The following is a 22,193-nucleotide window of genomic DNA, read 5'->3' on the forward strand; positions in this document are numbered from 1 at the left end:
AGTATTTTATACAAGATTAAAGAAGAGGGAAGATTTGTCGTTCAGACTTAAAACCAAATACCGGATGTCACGTGACGTTTAGTTCTCTCTTGATATAACAGTTGTTTGTTGTTATCTTTGTTGTTGTTGTGGGCTACAGGGTTTTCGAGGCTGACAAGACTGTCGACAGCGAACAGTGAAAATCTCTATGATTCAGCGTAAACAATATTTATAATATTTGACTTTTCAGAGAAACACTTTAATTTTAGAATGTTTATGAGCGGGATACACAACGAGGATGCATCACCTGATAGTCTCACATAATTAAGTTGTATATGGTGTACAAATCTGCTCCCCAGTCACACTATATTGCGTGATAACATTGTGGAATATTTGTGATTACAGCTGTCATCACAGTACGAGTGCACACACACACACACTCATATATATATTTATATATATATATATATATATATATATATATATATATATATATATATATATATATATATATATATATATATATATATATATATATATATATATATATTATAATGCCCAAATTGGGAGTGAAAACTACAATAATTCTTGTTCTGACATTCTCCTCAGATGTTATCCACCTTACACTGAAACTATGAAAGCAATTCACCATATACTCGACTGTAGTGACGAAAATCCTAAATGAATACATATATAAAAAAAATTCCTATGACTGTCTATGTAAAACTTTTAGATAGTTTGTATTTCTTCTCCAAAACAATGTGTGAAATGTGAAATTAATACATATACATATATATAAAATCTAATACACTGTGGATTATAACATTAATTCCTATAATCAGTGGAAGGTTTATACATGTCCATAAAATTTAATTATTATGAGTCAAGAGACCAAATGTTTACAGATGTACCTTTTGTGGCAGATTATCCTTCATGAGGAACCAGATAACCTATTCGCTGTAGATGTGTCCAGCTGCCTCCAAGTGCCCCCCGCGGGAACATCTTATTAACTTGACTGAACTGAACTGTGTATATAATTATTATATTTTTTCTACAAAGAGAGGGTTTTCGATATTGTACATAGAGGTATACACTAATTTGATTGAATACTCATATACTGATGACTAAAACATTATGACACTAAAACCTTCAAGGATTTGTTCTTGTTCTTGTTCTTCTTCAGCCCATACGCGAAGATATACACATATATACACACATATAGGCATGCATACAGACATACAGAGACACATATATAAACAGGCGCATACATATACATACATACACTCACACTCGCGTATATATGCAAATTCAAGCACACACACAAAAAACTACCCAAGACACACACATATACAAGCATACCCAGCACACACCCACACACACACACAGACACACACACACACACATACACACACACAGACACATACAGACAGACAGACAGACAGACAGACACACACACACACACACACACACACACACACACCTCTCTAGTCCTAATGTAAAAAAGACATTGATCCTGCGTCGCGTTGTCCAAACCAAAACGTAACAAGAAGTAGTAACAACACAACATGAGATACGGGATAAAGCTGCCCTGTTCACTATTGACAGAGGAACGCTGTGGCCTCTGACAGGTAACAGTTCTCACCAATAGACTCTGGTACATTGAGAAAATGAATTATGAAACATTAAGCGCAATAACTACAGCGTACGAAATGGAATTTATTTACACTTATTACAGCTGACGATAAATAGTAATGTACAAATGGGGGTTGGGTAGGGAGGGGAGGGTAGGGGGTTAAAGGGGGTGTAGGGAGAGTGTATGGGGGGGCAGTCATTGTGGAGGGGGATGAAGGATGAGGAAGGGGGGTGAGGGTGTTGTGGTGGATGGGAAACATGATGGGGAGGAGGAGGAGGAGCATCATTAGCATTATCATCATCATCATCATCATCATCATTATCATCATCGTCATCATCATCATTAACATCAAACGTCATTATTATTAGCTCTCCTCTTGTTCTCCATCCTTCGTTTCCCCGCAAAAAAAAAAAAAACACTTCAGGAGTCCTTTTTCTTTAGTCTCCTTCTTGAGGGAAGGAGAGGAGTCCTACACATTATGTCACTAGGAACAACAACACTGAGGAGTGGCGCTTTGAGGGAGGAGGAGGAGGGGGAGCACCTCGACGACGCAGAAGTGGAGGAGGACCTTGGTTACAACCTGACGCAGCAGGAGGATGATGACGTTGGTCGCTTCCCCCCACCTTTCTATAGTCGGCTCCCACGCCTTTCATAAAAAAAAATATTCTCTTGGGGGTTGCACAGGTGTGAAGGAGGAGAGGTGTCACTGGGAAGATGGGGGAGGAGGGAGTGTTTGGAGAGGAGGAGGAGGGAAGGGGGGAAGGGTGTGGAACATAGTCGCTGTGGACAAGTCTCTATCTTGCACGTGACAAAGTGAGTTAGTTTCTAATTATAATTATATATTTTTTGTTTATGTTTTTTTTCCTGTCCAGCACACTGCCGCCCAGACTGATTGACTCGTTTGTTTTCTTTTCTTTTGTTTTGGTTTCTCATCACATGTTCAGTTGGCCGCCACAACATTGTTTGGTCAACTCTCCAGTTTCTCCTCGTGTTGCCTATTTTATCAGTTATCCTTTGTTCATATTGTTCTAACGAACACACTGCAGATCGCGGCACTATAAAAACAGGTCACGGTACATTACTGCTGCAGCAGGTCACGGTACACTACAGCAGCAGGTCACGGTACACTACAGCGGCGGGTCACGGTACACTGCAGCAGCAGGTCACGGTACATTACTGCTGCAGCAGGTCACGGTACACTACAGCAGCAGGTCACTGTACACTACAGCAGCAGGTCACGGTACACTACAGCAGCAGGTCACGGTACACTACAGCAGCGGGTCACGGTACACTGCAGCAGCAGGTCACGGTACATTACTGCTGCAGCAGGTCACGGTACACTACAGCAGCAGGTCACGGGCAGCAGGTCACGGTACACCACAGCAGCGGGTCACGGTACACTGCAGCAGCAGGTCACGGTACATTAGCTGCAGGAGGGCACGGTACACTACAGCAGCAGGTCACGGTACACTACTGCAGGTCACGGTACACTACAGCAGCAGGTCACGGTACACTACAGCAGCAGGTCACGGTACACTACAGCAGCAGGTCACGGTACACAACAGCAGTATGTCACGGTACACTACAGCAGCAGGTCACGGTACACTACAGCAGCAGGCCACGATCCACTGCAGGTAAAGTCCGTCGATCCTGCCCGGTGGGGTCCTCACGCCCACATGTCCCCCGAGATGGTAGGGAGGGTTGGGTGGGGAGCGAGTGCCGGGGCAGGAGGCAGGCTGGGGGCAGCGGGGCAGGCTCCCTGCACTGGTCAAGGCTTAATCGTGTTGGGCGTCTGGGGAGTGTTGGGCTGGTGTCCTGGGGTGCCACCACCTGAAGAAGGAGTGCCACCCCCCGCACCGTTCGCTGCTTCCTGCGCCGCCTGTCTTTGGCTATTTTTCTTGTTTTTCATGCGACGGTTCTGGAACCATATTTTAACCTGCCGCTCCGTGAGGTTGAGGTTCCGCGCCAACTCCCAGCGTTTCTGCTTGGAAACGTAGGCGTTGTAGAGGAACTCCTTCTCCAACTCCAGCGTCTGGAACTTGGAGTACGGCTTCCGCTTCTTCCTCACCGTCATCGTGCCGGTCCATTCCTGGGGGATGGACCCCAGCGCGCCTGAAACACAAGATGATACATGTTAGAGGTCAACTACTCACTCTATGATGGCTTAAGTTTGACGGCGTTGCTATCAACAATTGTTCATGGTTGGATCATGTAGCTGATGCTTTTGTTAGTTACTCTCACCAAAGTTTCCTCTTCCTATACTTACATCAGTTAGTGATAAGGAAAAAAGACAGACAGTAAAACAAACAGACAGACAGAGAGAAAGACACAGAGAGATGCTCAATAAACCCTGATATTCATTATATAATAATGTGATCCTTTCTCTTTCATCTCCACAGAGAAGTTAATAATCTATGACGGGTAAATAGCAATTAACTGAGGCAATTAAAGAAATCTTGAAACAATAAAATTTCATAATTATGAGAGACTACAAGTATATATATATATATATATATATATATATATATATATATATATATATATATATATATATATATATATATATATATATATATATATATATATATATATATATATATATATATATATATATCAAGGTAATAGAGATGTAAATATCTATCTGCGTGGGTGTATACATATGATCGTATTATGTGTGTGTGTGTGTGTGTGTGTGTGTGATCGTACAAACACCAGGAAGGCTAAGTAAATACAAAAGACCCCAGTGGACAGGAATTAGAAAATATAATGATGAAAGTCGGGAACAAACATAACACACAGAAACACCGTAATTATAATTCGTGACCTGAGATCATTAGCAAGCACCAAGGTAGGCGAGTGTTTGAGTCAACAATAGAGTTAACATGACCACGACACACGACTTGTTAGTGGAAAGGTAATTGCCTCGTTAGGTGGTAGATTGTGTTAAGCATTCTACCGTATGTTACATGGACTCAAACTATACAGTATGTATAAATAATATCAAAAGTTGATAAGGCTTTGGTCTGTATGGTGGTATACGCACGCACATACACACACACACGCACGCACACGCACAAACACACACACACACACACACAATATTCTAGTTGTTCCAGAAGCTTTTGTTTACATTGTTTTGAGAATTAGCGAGAGGTTGTAGTGTGTGTGTGTGTGTGTGTGTGTGTGTGTGTGTGTGTGTGCGTGAAAGAAAGAGAAAGACTAAAGGAAGGAGAACAAGTAGGTGAGAGAGCAAAGAGAGAGAGCAAAGAGGGAGAGAGAGAGGACTTAACCCCTAAGCTCCCCGGGCTAGTAAGGCCAATACGGGATAAACACCCTAATACGACATCACCTCCAAGACAAATAAAAGCCAACAAATATCCTTCCTTCCTTAGGCTTTAGTAAGCCCCTTTATAATATTTATACTGTATATTCTTGCCAGATGCTTCTGGTGTCATTGTACAGGGGTACCTAGTGACAGCACTAGGATCCCGCTTCATCTATCAAGGAATAAACAATTGAAATTGAAATTGAATTGAACAAACAAAATAAAACACAAAACAAATTCTAGATCACATAAAACACCCACAATAAGACTTACGAGATAAAACAAAAACAAAAACAAAACAAAAAGACACTAAAGATACGATCGATTCTGGCTCTCTTTCCCCTACGACAAATCTTACGATACATGACACTCTGTTATATTCGACGTTGGCACTGCTGACAGAGGCAAATGACTGTACATCTGACCCAGTGTCTGGCCTGTGGGGGGAGGTATGCAGTGTAGCCAACGACAGGAAATCCTAACCAGCTACTCTGTTTGTGGTTAGCGTCATAATTGACTAATGATTATTCTTTTGATTGTTTGTTTTGTTTGTTTGTTTGTTTGTTTGTTTGTTTGTTTGTTTGTTTGTTTACTTCTTAGAGTGAACAGAAAGAGAAATTAATTAGAATTTTATTTAAACATTCTTATGCAAATTAATAAGATAATGATATGAAGAGACATTACAGGGTGTCAGAAAAATTTATACACGCTGCCTTACAGATTTTCGTGGAGATCGTGTGAATGTATGTATGTATGTATGTATGTATGTATGTATGTATGTATGTATGTATACAAACACACATACAGCCACGTTAAGAACTTAGTCTAAGGCCACAATAACTGTCGACACAAATAACTGAACTGCCAACAGAATAACAAACAGGATTACCGACAGCACTATCGACAGCACTACCGACAGAAAATCGACAACATGACCGACAGAAAAACCGACAGGATTACCGACAGAACTCCTCTCGATAAATTCTAGTCAGACCTCAGAGCTGGTCTTATAGTCTTTCCTCTTGAAGGTGTGTGTCAAGAGTGTTGGGTGAGAGAGAGAGAGAGAGAGAGAGAGAGAGAGAGAGAGAGAGAGAGAGAGAGAGAGAGAGAGAGACAATCAGTAGTAATACAGACAAGTGTATAAATATTAACAACAAGGACCACAATTCCCACAACCACCACTATCACCTCCACCACTATCACCACCACTACTACAACTAACACCACTACTACCAAAGCCACCACCACTATCACCATCACCACAACCACCACCATCACTACCACCATCACCACTACTACTACTACTACTACTACCACAACTCTCACCATCACAACCACTATCACCACCACTGCCACCACCACAACTCCCGATATTGCTCAGAAGGACCCGGGAGGTTCAGTGATCATTTCCACAGGAGATATGAGACACCGACGGCCACTCTCTCGTAGAAGGATATAAGAGTATATATCTATCCCCTTCGTCAGGATATTCTTGGATGGGCGTTGTTCTGACCCCTTACGTCCACGGCAGGAGGAGATCAGGGTTGGAGGGGAGGGAGGGAGAGAGAGGGAGTGATTGGGGGTGAGAGTGGGTGATTGAGGGGAGAGGAGGAATGTCTTTGGGGAGAAGGAGGAGTGGGAGCGTTTGAGGGGAGAGGGGGTAGGGGTTAGGGTGGGGAAGGGGAGGGGGAGGTCAGGATGGATAGGGGAGAAGGCCGGGAGTTGTAGTGGAGGGACTTGTGGGTGGAGGGAGGAATGATGGAGACTGTGTGTGTGTGTGTGTGTGTGTGTGTGTGTGTGTGTGTGTGTGTGTGTGTGTGTGTGTGTGTGTGTGTGTGTGTGTGTGTGTGTGTGTGTGCAAAACAGGACAACTTAAGGAAAAATACCATTGTACTACCCATTGTTTCGCTCGAATGTCTTAAGAACTTTACGACGTCTGAGAGTAGCACAGATGAGCGGTATATCAGTGGTATAGTACAGGTTTATTAATGTTTGCTATAGTCCATTATAGTAAAACGTGGGTCCCATAGGCCTGCGAGCCTTTAGGGGCAGTGTGGATATAGCAAACTGTGTATTCAATCATCGGTACTCAAGGAGGTAGTGTGACCGAGGCTGCACTCAGTCGTCTTCACTTTCCCCAGGTGTATAGTGGGGTACACCCGTCACAGGTAGATGGACCAGGGGTTATAGCCACACCACCAACACAAGTGTTTTAATACGCGGTAGACCACACCTGAACAACATCCCTCAGGTGTGTGGCGACTTATGGTGGAGAAGGTGAAAGTAGAATGTTTAAAAAAGGTATTGAAATTATCACAAATAGGAATAGGAAGGGAGGGAGAGGAGGGAGGAGGGAGGGAGGGAGGGAGGGAGGGAGGAGGGAGATGGGAGGAGTGCCACAGTGTTTGGCACTGGTAGAGACGCGCTCAGGGCAGTGCCCCTTACTATAAGCGTGGCCAGATGGTGGCTACGGTCTGCGGCATCATTGCTAACGTCTCCCTGAGGAACTCTCTCTCTCTCTCTCTCTCTCTCCAGGATCATCACTCGTCACTGTACGTTTCAACCCACGTACACCTTGAGGCGGGTTTTTCAACATTAAACAGATGTTACACTATGATCCTTCAGCAGGTGTGTGTGTGTGTTTCCGCGCAAGTGAACAAAAGCACATAAACTCAAGCAACACGTGTAATCAATATGACAGGCTGTTCCCCGGCAGGTGTCAAGGCACTCGACACTCGGTGGTGAGGTTGAAACTCCTGTCTGCTACCTACAGCACATTGATCAAACTTGTATTTAACATCCAGGTAAAGGTACAAGTACAGTTACAAGTATAAGTGAAGGTACAGGTTAAGATACAAGGAAAGGTTAAAAAACAAGATATTGATATTTAGAAAGAACAGTATAAATGAAAACGTCAAGCGTAGTTAAGTCCTGATTCAAAAATGATACAACAGGTCAGGCAACAAGTACAGGTGTCACGATTCAGAAATACCAGCATACATAAACAAAGGTTCATTCTGAGTACACTGTGTTATGTCATCTTGTACACATAAAGGAGTAAAGACACATATGAATTTCTCTAGAGGTCAATATCCTTATGCTGAACTACGGGTGTTTAGCCCTTATGAGGAGTGGGTTAGGTAGGGCATTAACCCCTACCTCTTCTCCCGCTATCCATAACAGTAAGGATAGGGGCTTAGAGGTCAGTTTCTTCATGTAAAAGTTCTGATGTGGGAACCTTATAGCATATAGGTTAGATCGCACTATCTTATCCCATCTACAGTACATAGTATGGATAGTAGTATAGAACCTATTTTCTCTAGATTAAAGTAATGATTTGTGAGTCTTATAGCGTATGGTTAGAGAGAGAGAGAGAGAGAGAGAGAGAGAGAGAGAGAGAGAGAGAGAGAGAGAGAGAACACAAAAAGGGGAGACAAAAATACACACACAGACAAAAAGAAATTCATATTTTTCTTCCTCTCCTTACCATTACCACTCTCTCCCAGGTTACAGCCAGTGACACACATACAGGCAGAGAGACAGACAAATATCATGGCAGTCGAGAGCGAGGGAAAACGGCGGTGATGCGTCCCTTTTAGAGCAATATGTAGTGACACAGCGACACAAAACGTAGCACCTCGTTGGAATCTCTCCTTTTTCCCTTCCTTACCTCACATCCCTCCTTCCCTCTCTAGGAAAGACAGACATACAGACGCAGAGGAATGATGGCGATGCGTCTCTCAGAGTCCCGCCAGCCAGTGCAATATTGAAGCGACACGAAGAGAACACAAAACGTAGCAGGTCGTTGGTGCGGTGGTGAGGCGTCGTTGGCAAGAGTGGACGGGGAAGTTAGGCAGGCAGTTGAGTGAGTGATTCCAACCCCCCCCCCCTGGGTGAGAGTGCTCCGGCCACGGCATAATACAGAAATTGACACACTCCCTCGACTCATTCAGACCATCGGGCTCCAGGAATGGCCAGGTCTTTAGGAATCACTGGCTGATGGCAGGGAGAGGAGAGGAGAGGAGAGGGGCTAAGGAGGAAGAGTAGAGAGGGAGGAAGGGAGAAGGGGGAAGGATGGAGACTAGATGGGGGACAAGGAAGGATACATTAACAGGAAAAATCAGAAAAGGAAAGGGAGAAAGAAAAAAACACATAAAGGAAGAAGCGTGAAGAGGTGGAACATAGATACAATAAAAGAAAGAGGATAGGAAATAGACAAGGGGTCAGCGGCAAAGAATCTTGGCGAAGACAGAGGAGGAGGAGGAGAAAAGGGCATCGTGGGTGGAAAGGGATAATGACCCAAGGGAGAACTGAGGGATATTAGGAGAGCGAGGGAGACGGTGACGGTGCTGAGTGAAGGGTGACGACCACCTTGATGAGAGATAATTCCTCGCAATATTCAGGAGGAGTTTGTGACGCCCCTCTCTATCCCCTCCACCCCCACCCCCACCCCCCTTTCCCTCCCTTGAGAGTCTCTGAGGTTGTAATCTAGATGTTGTTTATGTTGCAGGAACTTTGTTTATATATTCTCCTGTGGGAGTTAGACGCCGTAGCCACTAGGATGTGAAGGAGGCGGGAGAGAGAGAGCAGGCGAAGGGGTGGGGTGGGGTAGGGGGGGGGGACATCCTCCACTCCAGTCAAGGAATACCGAGTAATGTCCTGCAGGAAATACCAGAGTGAGTTTCGTAATTCTTCCTCCCCCTTGATAGCTAAACAATTTACATCTCCAAAACGACAATTAACTCCAGATCCCCCCCCAAACAAGAGTGATTTACAGTTTACAGTTATACCATGTCGGTCTTGAAAGGTATATGTATACAATTAGTGACATTAGTGACCCGCTCCAAGATAACGTGATCACTCGTTGCTCGTACAGGTGTGCTCTCATGCAGGTAGGTAACCAAACAACAGAGTACGTGGAGAGGTTTAGTTATATATGTAGAGAGAGAAATGGTAAATAATGCTCCTCCTGTTTTGTCCCTGTTGATTTTTTTCTCTCTTTTCAAACTTATTTTGGGGAGGAAATTACTTGAACGTGAGAGTCATAGGTCAAAAGTGGTGTTGTTGTGTGTGTGTGTGAGTTTGGTTTACTGATGTTGAGGGAGAGTTGGTCATTAGCCTTGTATCTGTATGTGTGTTTGTTTGAGATATGAGACGATATACAGTAGACTGTGTTGTTTGTTTAGATATACGTAAATACATTCACAAACATAAATTATATATATAAAAGACACACACACACACACACACACACACACACACACACACACACACACACACACACACACACAGCACCCTTAGCAACATTGTTTCAGACCTTTTTTTAATCAGGAAAACACATCGACGTTGCCCGCTGTGTTTCATGACAAGGAAAGATCTACTGATGTTTTTTCTTTTTTTTTTCTTTTGGTTAAACTCTCACGAATATAAAACCTTTTTCTTTAACCAGACAACCCGAGGCAAAGGAACTCATATTATTTATAGTAAACTGTGGCAAAAGAAGCACGTTTTCTTTATACCGAAAACGTAGAGATATTGATTTTATTGTTGAAGGACTAAAACAAACAAAAACTTTATCTTTAATCCAGAAACGCAAAGCCAACCAATTTATTTTATTTTCGCTTCACTGAGACGAAAAAAACAACAACATTTTATTTAATTAAAAAACGGGAAATAATCAACAAAAAACAGAGAAAACATCAATGAAATATAGTAAAAAAAATGAATAACCTGTAAACAGATGACATAACTCCCACTACATGTATACAGTTTAGGGCTTATTTTCATACACGGCACAAGGCTGATGAAACACATACCTAAACGCTACAAGAATGCAAATGTATTAATATCGCCAACTTCTTAAAATGCAAATAATTTAATATCGCCACCCCCCCCCCATATCCTTCCTCCATATCTCAGAACGTTGAAAGGGTTGGCGCCAGAGACCCTTACGATCTTATAAGGGGGAGAAAAGGGCCATATCTGGAGCCACCCCCCGTAGCATAAGGTCATATCAGGACACCCCCGCAACGACCATATTGGGCCTCCCTGGCATATAGGCGTCGACAGGGCGGGTGGGGGGAGAGATAGAGGCGTCGACAGGGCGAGAGAGGAGGAGAGATAGAGGCGTCGACAGGGCGAGAGAGGAGGAGAGATAGAGACGTTGAGAGGAAGAGAGGGAGAGATACAGGCGTTGAGAGGAAGTTAGATGGAGAGATAGAGGTTTCGACAGTGAGAGATAAAATGAGATACAGGAGTCGACAGGGCGAGAGAGGGAGAGATAGAGACGTTAAGAGTAAGAGAGGAGGGGGAAACGAAAGGAGAGAAAGAGACATTTAGCTGACTAGAACTTGTCATTCGAGTTCCTTTATATTGGACAACAACCGATCCTTGTCCTTGTCTCTCTCAACCTCTTTTTCATTCACGTGAAATTTCTTATTTATATTTTGTTTGTATATCAACAAGTTCCTCCACCAAATAACTAAGTAATAATTAATGACTACTGCTACAGCCACTACCACCACTACCTACTGCTGTGCACCACCAACGTTTTCTGTTGTACCCGCTCCCTACTGCTGTGCACTCCCCTCCCTGCTATACTGTGCACAACCACCATCACTTACTACTGTGCACTACGCTCCCTGGTACTGTGAACCCCCACCAAGTAATTACCAAGCCCGCAGGTGGTGACTGTGTGGGGCAACTTTTGTTGAAGAAAATAATGTCACAACACACACACACACACACACACACACACACACACACACACACACACACACACACAAAATGTGAAAAAACGTGTGTAACTGTGCACTGGAGTGAGCCAGCCACCCCCCACAGCTCAGAGGTTCATGACTTAGGTGTAATTCCCAGAAATTTACGAGTGAGTTTCATTTTTATTTTCATTCACAAGTTCAAACGGGTGTTGGTCATGTGTGCCGCAAGGCCTTTAATTTGAGGTAGTTTACTCCTCTGTGCAAATTAACGCTACATAAAAGGGAATCATATATATATATATATATATATATATATATATATATATATATATATATATATATATATATATATATATATATATATATATATATATATATATATATATATATATATATATATATATATAATAGAGAGAGAGAGATTACATCCTCCTAGAGCAAATTTCAACATTAATTCATCAAAAAGACAAACTGATAAATATATCCGTTCATTTAGACAGGTGAGGCAGCAGCAGTGGGCGACTAGCAACACCTGTGAGTTTGTACATGACCCATGCGTCACTCCCACGTCACTCAGAGTAAGAAAAGAGAGAGACGGAATGGAGTGTGGTTGATGGGGGAGGAGCCTGAACGGAGGGGAATGGGATATACTTGATGGGGGCGGGAGAAATGGAGTTAGTGATCAAGTGAAAAAAAAGAGGGGAATGAGGGAGGGAATGCGGACATGAGTGAGAGGTGCAGGGGGGTGATTGTTAGGGTAATGGGGGTTCTAGAAGGAGGAGGTGCAAATTGGGGTGGGGTACTGATAGAGTAATGGACACCATAGTATTTTAAACATTTCCAAAAGGATCGTTTATAAAAGTTCAAGTCAAATGAAATAAAGTTAGATTTCATTTTAAAGAATCATTTACACAAACAGATTAAGAGTTTCACGCCAGATTTTGTTCAGAGTTATGTGAGTGAGAAACAAGATTACTTCAGGTATTGAGATGGTCTGAAATAAACACAACTTGAGGATTAGAGAACATGAGACTAATTAAAGGTTAGGAATTCAAGGACTTCAAGATGCGATTCTCGTCCGAGTTTTCAAGAAATTCCAAGCAGGGTTCGAGGAGTTGGGGAAAGTGTCTCCAGCACAACAATGCAACGAGATTCGAAGCTGAGTGGAGACGTTCCCCTGGGTACACTCGTGACAAGTTTGTGTTGACTTATTTAATTTTGTGAAATTCTAGACACGAGGACACGGGGACACGGGGACACGGGGACACGGGGACACGGGGACACGGGGACACGGGAAGAGGATCTGAAAGGGCAAAGAGGAAGAATAAAAATTGTCAACAGATCAAAGTCATGGCTGTGTTATGGATCTAGACTACATACTCCTGGTTCACCCACACACTAAACTTCATATCCTAATGAACGAACAGCATCTTCCTCTCCTCCCTCTTAAGATGAATGAAGAAGAGGTATTTGCCCTTATTAAAGAATGAACCAAGATTGCCCTCTTATAATGAGTGAGTGATAGCCTACCTCCTCCTCCTCCTCCTCCCTCTCCTCCTCCTCCTCCTCCTCCTCCTCCTCCTTTCCCTTCATACCTCTTTCTCCATTCCTACCAAACAACTACCACCCAACCACCACAATTAACCATACAACCTACGATCTAAAATTTCGGTACCATAATTCACTCACTCACCAACTTACCCACTCACTTAAGCACCCACTCACTCAGGCACCCACTCACTCAGGCAACCACTCACTCAGGCACCCACTCACTCAGGCAACCACTCACTCAGGCAGTCACTCACTCACGCACCCACTCACCCCATTAAGGACTCATCACTCACAAACCACTCGAAGCATCTCATAACTGCTCTCCCACCTGTTAAACTCACACCTCATAAAGAGCTAGAATGAGCCACGGTGGAAGTTAATCACACGGCTAACTAAGCAGGTGTTTATAGAGTAAGTGCAACACACACACACACACACACACACACACACACACACACACACACACACACCGTTAATAACTTGGCCTATTACCCCTTGTTATCTTCTATTTTTAGGTTTGCTTTATACATCTTTACTCTGACCTTTCAACCCTCTTTCATTCTTCTTATTCTATTTTTTTTTCTTTAACCATTTTTCTCTCTTCTCTCTCCTGCAATCTTCACTGAATATTCCTCACAGCTATCAAGATCCCACCTGACAACTGACAATAATCCTCACATGTATCAAGATCTCACCTGAGAATTAACCTCCTAGGTATTGAACTCTCATTTGCGGATGAGTTTCACACGTGTTTCGGTCTCACCTGACAGTATCATAATACAAACAGAGGTACACAATTTATATTCTTATCTCACTCCTCACTACATTGTGTTTCCACCTATCATAAGTCAGTCATGTTGTTATCTCTCTCACCACTAAACATGGAGCTGTCATTGGAGTAGTGATTCTATCTCTCTCATTCACCACACGTATACCTACCATGTTTGTCTATTGTGAGATCGAGATAGAGAGTAGAAACCAGAAAATAAACCAATAATGAGAGACAAAGGAAGAGTATTAATGAAGGAGAGAGAGAAAAAAAAGGAAGAAAAAGGGTGAGGCCTTACAGAGAGAGAGAGAGAGGGGCAACACAAACAAAGGAACTCTCATTGGTAAGTGTGTCGTGACAGCAGGTATGACACACGTGACAAATTCCTGGTAGTCCGGACACCAAGTGTACACCACAGGTACAAGACCTTGGACCTGCGTCGTTTGTCACCTTAAAGTATACGAGTAGGTGGACACACACACACGCACACACACACACACACTCTCACAAGAGCGAGTGAACGGGTTGGGGAGGGGAGGTGAGTGGTCATAGCAGATAGTGAGGGAGGAAAGGAGGAGGTAGGGGTGTTGTGGGGGAGAGGGAGGGACGGAGGGAGGGAGAGAGGGGGGGCACCACCCAACTCACGCGAGGCCATAAAACGCTGCCAGGCGATTGTTGGTTCTCATGTCAATGATTTGTGGCCCCAGGCGGCAGCTGGATAGTTACCTGGGCCGCCCCACCCATCCCTACCCCTCTTGTCCCTCCCTGCCACCCACTATTGTTACTCTCTGCCACCCACTGTTGTCCCTGCCACCCCTTATTCTCTCTCTGCCATCCACTGTTGTCACTGCCATACCTTCCCTCCTCCCCTCTGCCACCCACTGTTGTCCTTCCCTGCCAACCTCTTTTGTCCCTTCCTACCCTCCTGTTGTTCCTACCACATACTGTTGGCTATGCCACCCACCTGAAGAAAAAATATGTTAACCATATCCGGGGCGGGTGGGGGAGGGGCGGATTTGGTGAGGTTAGCATAGAGATCGTTAATCCTAAGGGGCAATAATCTGGGATGCCTAATCATCACATGATCCATATAATTATATAAATGGTAAATATAAACATCATGGGTCTTACTGGTCATAAATTAAACAGGCGACGTGTGTATGTAGTTCGATGGGTTATAGTCTGAGAGCTACATAAATAAATAATGAGAGCACTGCCCGCCCTACTCACGCGATCTTCTTAGTGTGAGTGCTGGAAAAAAAAAGGTCTATTTTTTTGGTCGATACGAAAAAAAAAAAGAAAGCTTATAGACACAAAAAAGATCAGCCGTGTTGTTAGAGGCGTGGCAAGGACCCCTAACCTACCTCCTCACCCCTCTCACTTCCCTCTCCCCTTCACTCAACTCACTCCCCATACCTACCCCTCACTCCCTTTACCTACCCCTCCCTCTCTAACTCACCTCACTCCCTTTACCTACCCCTCCCTCACCTCACCTCCCCATCCCCCCCACTACAAGAGTCTGTAATCCACCTCCTCTTCCCCTCTCACACAAGTTGTGGCTGATCACTAGAGGGGGAGATATATCTGTACTCTCCCTAGCTCTCCCCTCACATCAACCCGTCATCTACTCTCTCTTTCTCTCCCTTCTCCCCCTCCCATTCTCTCTTGCCGTTCCTTCTATAGTCTTCGCACACGCTTTCTTTTTCCCTGGTCTCTCTGGCTCTTCTCCTTTCTTTTCTACTTTTCCCCTTTCTCCCTTCCGTCTAAATCCATCTATCCCTTCCCTCTCTCATCTTAGGCTTTGGTCTCTATTCGCCCTCTTCTTCCATTCCTTATTCCTATTTCTTCGTCTCTGTTATTTCTTCAGCTAACTCTTCCTAGATTACATTATATCCTCTCTCTCTCTCTTCCTTCTTCTCCCTTTTCTCTTTCTTTTCCACCCCATCCTCATCTTCTTTCTCCTCGTCCTCCTTATTTTTCTATTCTCCCCACCGATCCTTTCTTTCTTCCTCTTCTTCCTCTTCCTCTTCTTCCTCCCTCCCTCCCTCCCTACCTCCCTCCTCCTCCTCCTCCTCCTCCCTCAGTAGGCCTCACTCCTCAGCACAGACCAAGAAAAACGTTCGCCTGATGAAACTTGTTCCAATCTTCTCTCAATGATCCGTTGAGGGGTGTCCATCCTCTTCGGTGGGGAGAGGAGGGGGGGGATGGGGAGAGAGATGGGGGAGCTAGTATATATCTTTCCTCCTCCTCCACCTCCTGCTCTTCCTCCTCTTCATCCTCTTCCTCCTCCTCTTCTTTCGTTTGTAGTCTGCCTCTCGACCCTCCTATCTCATCACCTGACCTGACCTGACCTGACCTGACCTGACCTAACATAACCTAACCCCTCAGGTAAGATTAGGCTGCTTATTCTTCAGGTGAAATAAGCAAAATGAGGGATAAGTAACTCGCCGTAACTCGTATCATTCATCAACTCTGTGAGTGAGTGAGTGAGTGAGTGATCCACCTCCATTCATAAAATGTGTTGGCTCTTCAGGGAGTGTCACAAACTAGCGGTCATTTGTCATTCAGTTCTCAAGACGTTAACCGCGAGTCAGTCTCTCTCTCTCTCTCTCTCTACTCCTCTTCCTAGTCCCTCTCCCATTTCCTCCTTCCTCTCTCTTCACCCCTCTCTTTCTCCCTTTCCCATTTTCTCCTCTCGGCTACTGTCTCTCCCTATCTCTTTAGTCATCTCCTTACTCCCTCTCTTTCCTTCTCCCTCTCTATCCTCCCTTTTCCTCCCCACTCACTGCTTCCCCCGAGTTGGTCTATAACCCTCTCCCCTCCCCCCCTCCCCTCATCTAAGATTACCTCTAAAACACATTTTTTTTCCTTTCTTAATTTTCGACAAACAACATACTGCCAGTCGTCTTCCCCTTCACAGTTCAATCAACATCAAAATAAAGAAAAAAACCTACATTCCTTTAGTTATTTCTTAATTTATTCACTCCCGTATCTTAGTAATTATTTAAAAGAACTTAAGAAAATTGAAGGTTTGTGTCTGTTCTTATTTAGTGATGGTATATAAGTGGAAAATAATGAGTTGGAGATGAATGGTACAGCGACATCCGGCAACTGATTGTGATGGGGTCCTCACCCTTCTCAACCAACTGGCCTCTGTAGCACTTAGGTTCATCGTCTCTCTCTCCCTATCTCTCTCTCTCCCTATCTCTCTCTCTCTCTCTCTCTCTCACTCTCTCTCTCTCTCTCTCTCTCTCTTTCTCATTTTGTCCCTATCTTTTTTCTCCTCCATTCCGTTCATTCTCTCCTTCTTTATCTTTCTTTCATTTTATCACTAACTTCAATCCCTATCTTTCAGCTGCTCTCATTCTTCCTTTCTCTCTCTCTCTCTCTATTCTATTCATCATTCTTTCCTCTCCTCTCCCATTCGTTCTCATCCCTCCTTTCCCACCCATATTCTATATCCCTTTCCCCTCACTCATTCCATCTCTCTCCCCTTCTCCCCCTTTTCCTCTTTCTCTTCCTTTATGAGGTGAAGACATATTGTTTTGGTTATTTTTTTTTATTTAATTTCCCATTTCTTTTTATACGTTTCTTCCTTCCATTTGTTCTTTTCCATTTGTTTTCTTTTCTTCTTATTACTCTTCTTCTTCTTCTTATTCTTTTTCTTCTTTTCCAATAATAACAATCGTACGCCATTCCTTCGTTTCTGGATGAATTAACTTAAAACTTTTACCGTAAACAAGAATATTCTCCTCTCACACACCGAGAGCTTCTATCCATCACTGTGACGAAGTGGATGGAGATGGTAGTGGGGGGTGGATGGAGGTGAGGTGGATAAGAGGGATGGAAGGGGGGGTTAGGGGTGGATGTGGGGTGAGGGATGGATAAGGAAGGTGGAGGAAGTTCCCATTCGCTGCTTCATCCTTCTCCTCTCCCTTCCTCCTCCGTCACAATCCTCCACCACTACTATCACCATCCTCAACCTTCACCCTTTCTCTCCTGCCCCCTTCATCTACATCATCACTTCTTCCTATCCAAACCCAGTGATGACTCTCTCTCTCTCTCTCGTCTTCCACCATTCGACATCTTTTTCAGTCTTTCTTCTTATTTCCTTTCGCGTTTGCCTTACTTTCTCCATTTCTGTCCAATTTCCATTTCTTCTTCCAATTCCACTCTTTTATTTTCTTATATCCCTCTTATTTTATCTTATGGTTCTCCTATTTATCTTATTTATCGATTATATGTCTGTTTATTCCTGTCATAGCATCCCGAGATGTATTTTTTATCCAATTTTATCTTATTTATTCCCTCTGTCTACTTATTTATTGCGTATTCTTATTTATTGCCATTTCTTCTTATTTATTACCTATTTTGTCTTATTTCGCTCAGATTTCAATAACCTGTAGAGGTCACACACACACACACACACACACACACACACACACACACACACACACACACACCTTATTTCTCTGTAATAAAATTGAATTCCTCAGTAATTTTACCCTCTTACGTCCTAATTTGACCATATGTTGTCCCAATTTCATTTATTTCTTCCTCAATTTACTTTATTTCCCCCGAATTATTCCCTATTCCTTTCTCATATTCGTATCTCTATTGTTTTCGCTTTACTTTTATCTTCTATCCCTTCAGTTCTGTTCTTTCCGTCCTCGATGCTCTCGTTGTCCTCCCGTCCTCGATGCTCTCGTTGTCCTCCCGTCCTCGATGCTCTCGTTGTCCTCCCTTCCTCGATGCTCTCGTTGTCCTCCCGTCCTCGATGCCCTCGTTGTCCTCCCTTCCTCGCACTCTCAACTTTCCCAAACAGACTACTAACCCAACCTCTGCCCTCCTACCCGTCACCACTCTGTTCATCCTCCTCCTCCTCCTCTCCCTAGTTATCGGTTCATTCATCCTATTCCCAATCACTCCTATCTTCCAGTTTCAACCATTCGTCGATCTGTTCATCTCTTCGCTGTGTCTGTGTCTTTTTGTTTATCTGTCTCTCACTTAACCTACTAAGATCCACCTCAATTCTTCCTCCCTTGGTCGTCACTATCCTCGCCAGCCCACCCAAGGCTTTACTATGGTCTGTTTCCCCTCCCTACACCTCTCCCTCAACCCATTTCTCCCCTCACTCCTGAACTCCCTTCCTCCCTTCCCAGCAGGGTAAGAGAGAGAGAGAGAGAGAGAGTCACGCGACTAACTCACTCACTCACTCAGTCACTACCACCCCTCCCAAAGTGCATCACGACGCCATCTACTGGGGGAGGAACGAGTTACTCCGATCACCACCCTCCCTCCCTCCTTCCCTCCCTCCCATCCCCTCTCCCTCCCTCCCTCCCTCCCACTCTCTCTCCTCCCCTAAGTCCCCTCCCTCCCTGTCAGTCAGGTCCGGTGCGGTGCCCACAGCGGCTCCTGGTCGACACAAGGGACCCCGAAACCAACTTCCGTTCAGTATTAGCTCCGTGGAAAATTCTCATTAGGTTAAATTTTAGTGAATAGCTTTATACATTACGGCTATAATGACCAACAGTAAATATTGGGATATTTACAGTACTACAGGAGTCTTGTAAATTGCTTGATTGCGGAAAAAAGAGAGAACATTTCATCATTTACTACATTATTACTAGTAGTTTTCTATTTACAATAATTAGAAGAAGAAAAAGAAAATACAGTGTATAGAAATGTAATAAAATTACCTAAAGACCCCTTATATACTACTTCTCAAACCCGTAATTATACTCCATAACAATTGTATGGCGTCCTACAGTTTCCTACGATGTTATATTTCATTAAATCATAACGGCGATGAATTGGGCGAAGTATTAAACAATTGTTCTTAAACAACATCGCAAAGACAACAAGGAAAATGACGTTAGAATTACAGCAAGACTCTAAGTGGGAATCGTCATAACACTAATCAGTTAAAGTGACAAAAATTAAGGTAAAAATCTCTAATAATAATAGGAGGCAGTGAGACGTAAACAGGAGGAACAAGCAAAGTAATGGAGGGATCAGGTGAAAGTTGACCAACTGTACTAGGAGGGAAATGCCTCTGTGTGTGTGTGTGTGTGTGTGTGTGTGTGTGTGTGTGTGTGTGTGTGTGTGTTTTCTTTCTTTAGAATAAGATACAAAAATACTGGTAATTATGAAATGAATATTTTATAAATATTACGATAATGATGATAATGATAATAATTATAATTATAATAATATAATAATAATAATAATAATGATAATAATAATAATAATAATAATAATAAATAATAATAATAATAATAATAATAATAATAATAATAAATATAATAATAATAATAATAATAATAATAATAATATGTGATATAATAATGTAATATAATATAATATAATAATAATAATATATATATATATATATATATATATATATATATATATATATATATATATATATATATATATATACCACTAACGTGTTGCATGTTGTACGTACAATGATCTCATGTGTAGATAGTATCTCCTGTCAAATATATTATACCATACGACGTAAATTTGTTGACACGTGAAGACACACACACGCATATACATAGACAGACATAAACACGCTACCACACGCACACTCAGATACATATGTTTACACGTAATCAGTGACACGTGTACACCACACAAACACAAACACACACACCTACACACACGTTGATCATGGTGTGAAACGAACTGATAACCAAAACGCCTTTCGAAGTACAAAGAAAACGAATTAATTAACACTTGCTGGAAATATTCTGATCGTAGGACTTTGCTGATGTAAATGAGTAAATGGTGTGCAATGATATATTACAAATAAATCGACTGATGGTACTCGATATTTTCCTCTTATATATATATATATATATATATATATATATATATATATATATATATATATATATATATATATATATATATACAGTGAGTTAAACCAAATTGTTTCTCAAAGTTTATTTCCGTTAAGGTCGGGAGGAAGGCTGATTGGTTTTTAGAGGCGGAGGGTCAGGTAAATCACTGAATTCTATAAAGGCGAAAAAGATCGTGAGTTTTTATTTTCGATACAAAGGTTCGGCAAAAAACCCACCCGGATAATAAGTTAAATCATATTTATATCCTTATCATTTTGTTGTTGTTGTGGGGAGGAGTGAAGTGGGGATCGAGTGAGTCTATACAAGTCACACAGTATTAAAATAATTTATACGACATAATAAACCCCTAATATTAACCTTTTTTTTTTAGGGAGGAAGGAGGAGGGGGGGGGAGGTATTCATTGTGATACGAATTACAGCAACAGAGAGATACAGTGCGTTATGGTGGACGTGGTTGTAATCTACCATTTTGTACTGTCCTTCTGCTGGTAATGGCCTCAGCTGCCGCCCCGGGCCACCATGGGTCAGGTGTTGCGCTAATGCCCCTCAATTTCCTTTATTCTTTTTTCTACTCCAGTGTGTTCGCCTCTTCCTGTCCCAGCGCCTCCCCTTCTATCTAACTTCCTATTTCCTTCCTCCCTGCCTCCCTCCCTCTCTCTCCCTCCCTCCACCCCTCTGCTTTCCTTCACCCTTTCCTCATTTTCCTCTTATCCCCATCAATTAATCGTTTCCATTTCTCTCTCTTCTCCCTCTTCCTCTACCTTCCTCTCCTCACCCTCTTCTAACGACAACTCACTCTCTCTCCCAAGCCCCTCACTCCCTTTTTCCCCACCCTCTCTCCTACCCCTCACCCCCCCCTCCCAACACCACCTGGTAGGAATCGTGTCTGTCTCCCTACTGTCTCTCCCCTCTCAGTTTCTCCCATATCCTCCTCGTTTATTTATTTTTCCCTTGCTCCAATTCTCTGACGATCACTCTGTCCCATTTTCTGTTATTTTTCGAACTCCATTTTCCATTTTTTTTCCATTTCCTCGTCAACTATTCTCCTCCATTGCTTTTGTTGACTCTCACTATTTTTTTTATTTATTCTTCCTCTAAATTTTCCTCTTATTCATATTTATAAATTTCTCTCAAATTTTCTCTTCTTTTTTTTCCTTCTTCAGATTTTTCCTTGTTTATCCGAACGTTTTTCCTTCTTCCCTGTTCGCCGTCTTAGTGGCGTGTTGGATTCTCCCCTGGGCCTTAACTCCTCTTTATTATCCTCGCTTGTCACGTCTCCTTCTCCTCGTTTCATCTATCTTTCCTCACTCACTCCCTCCTTCCTTCCCTCTCTCCCTCCCTCCGTCCC

General features: G+C 42.9%; 1 protein-coding gene across 3 annotated transcripts in view; it reads right to left on the reverse strand.

Annotated features, from left to right (window-relative positions):
* Window positions 1–2,993: 2,993 nt before the first annotated feature.
* The window catches only part of LOC121866187 (homeobox protein abdominal-B-like), a 79,296-nt gene continuing 60,096 nt past the window's right edge, over window positions 2,994–22,193 (reverse strand). For all 3 annotated transcript variants that reach the window (XM_042365790.1, XM_042365788.1, XM_042365789.1), the window contains one exon: window positions 2,994–3,724. In XM_042365790.1, coding sequence (XP_042221724.1) covers window positions 3,381–3,724 — 344 coding nt within the window. In that variant the 3' untranslated portion in view covers window positions 2,994–3,380. The remainder of the gene's footprint in view (window positions 3,725–22,193) is intronic.

Source organism: Homarus americanus, unplaced genomic scaffold (genome assembly GCF_018991925.1).
Source record: "Homarus americanus isolate GMGI-L3 unplaced genomic scaffold, GMGI_Hamer_2.0 scaffold18789, whole genome shotgun sequence".
In the NCBI taxonomy this organism is placed as follows: domain Eukaryota; kingdom Metazoa; phylum Arthropoda; class Malacostraca; order Decapoda; family Nephropidae; genus Homarus; species Homarus americanus.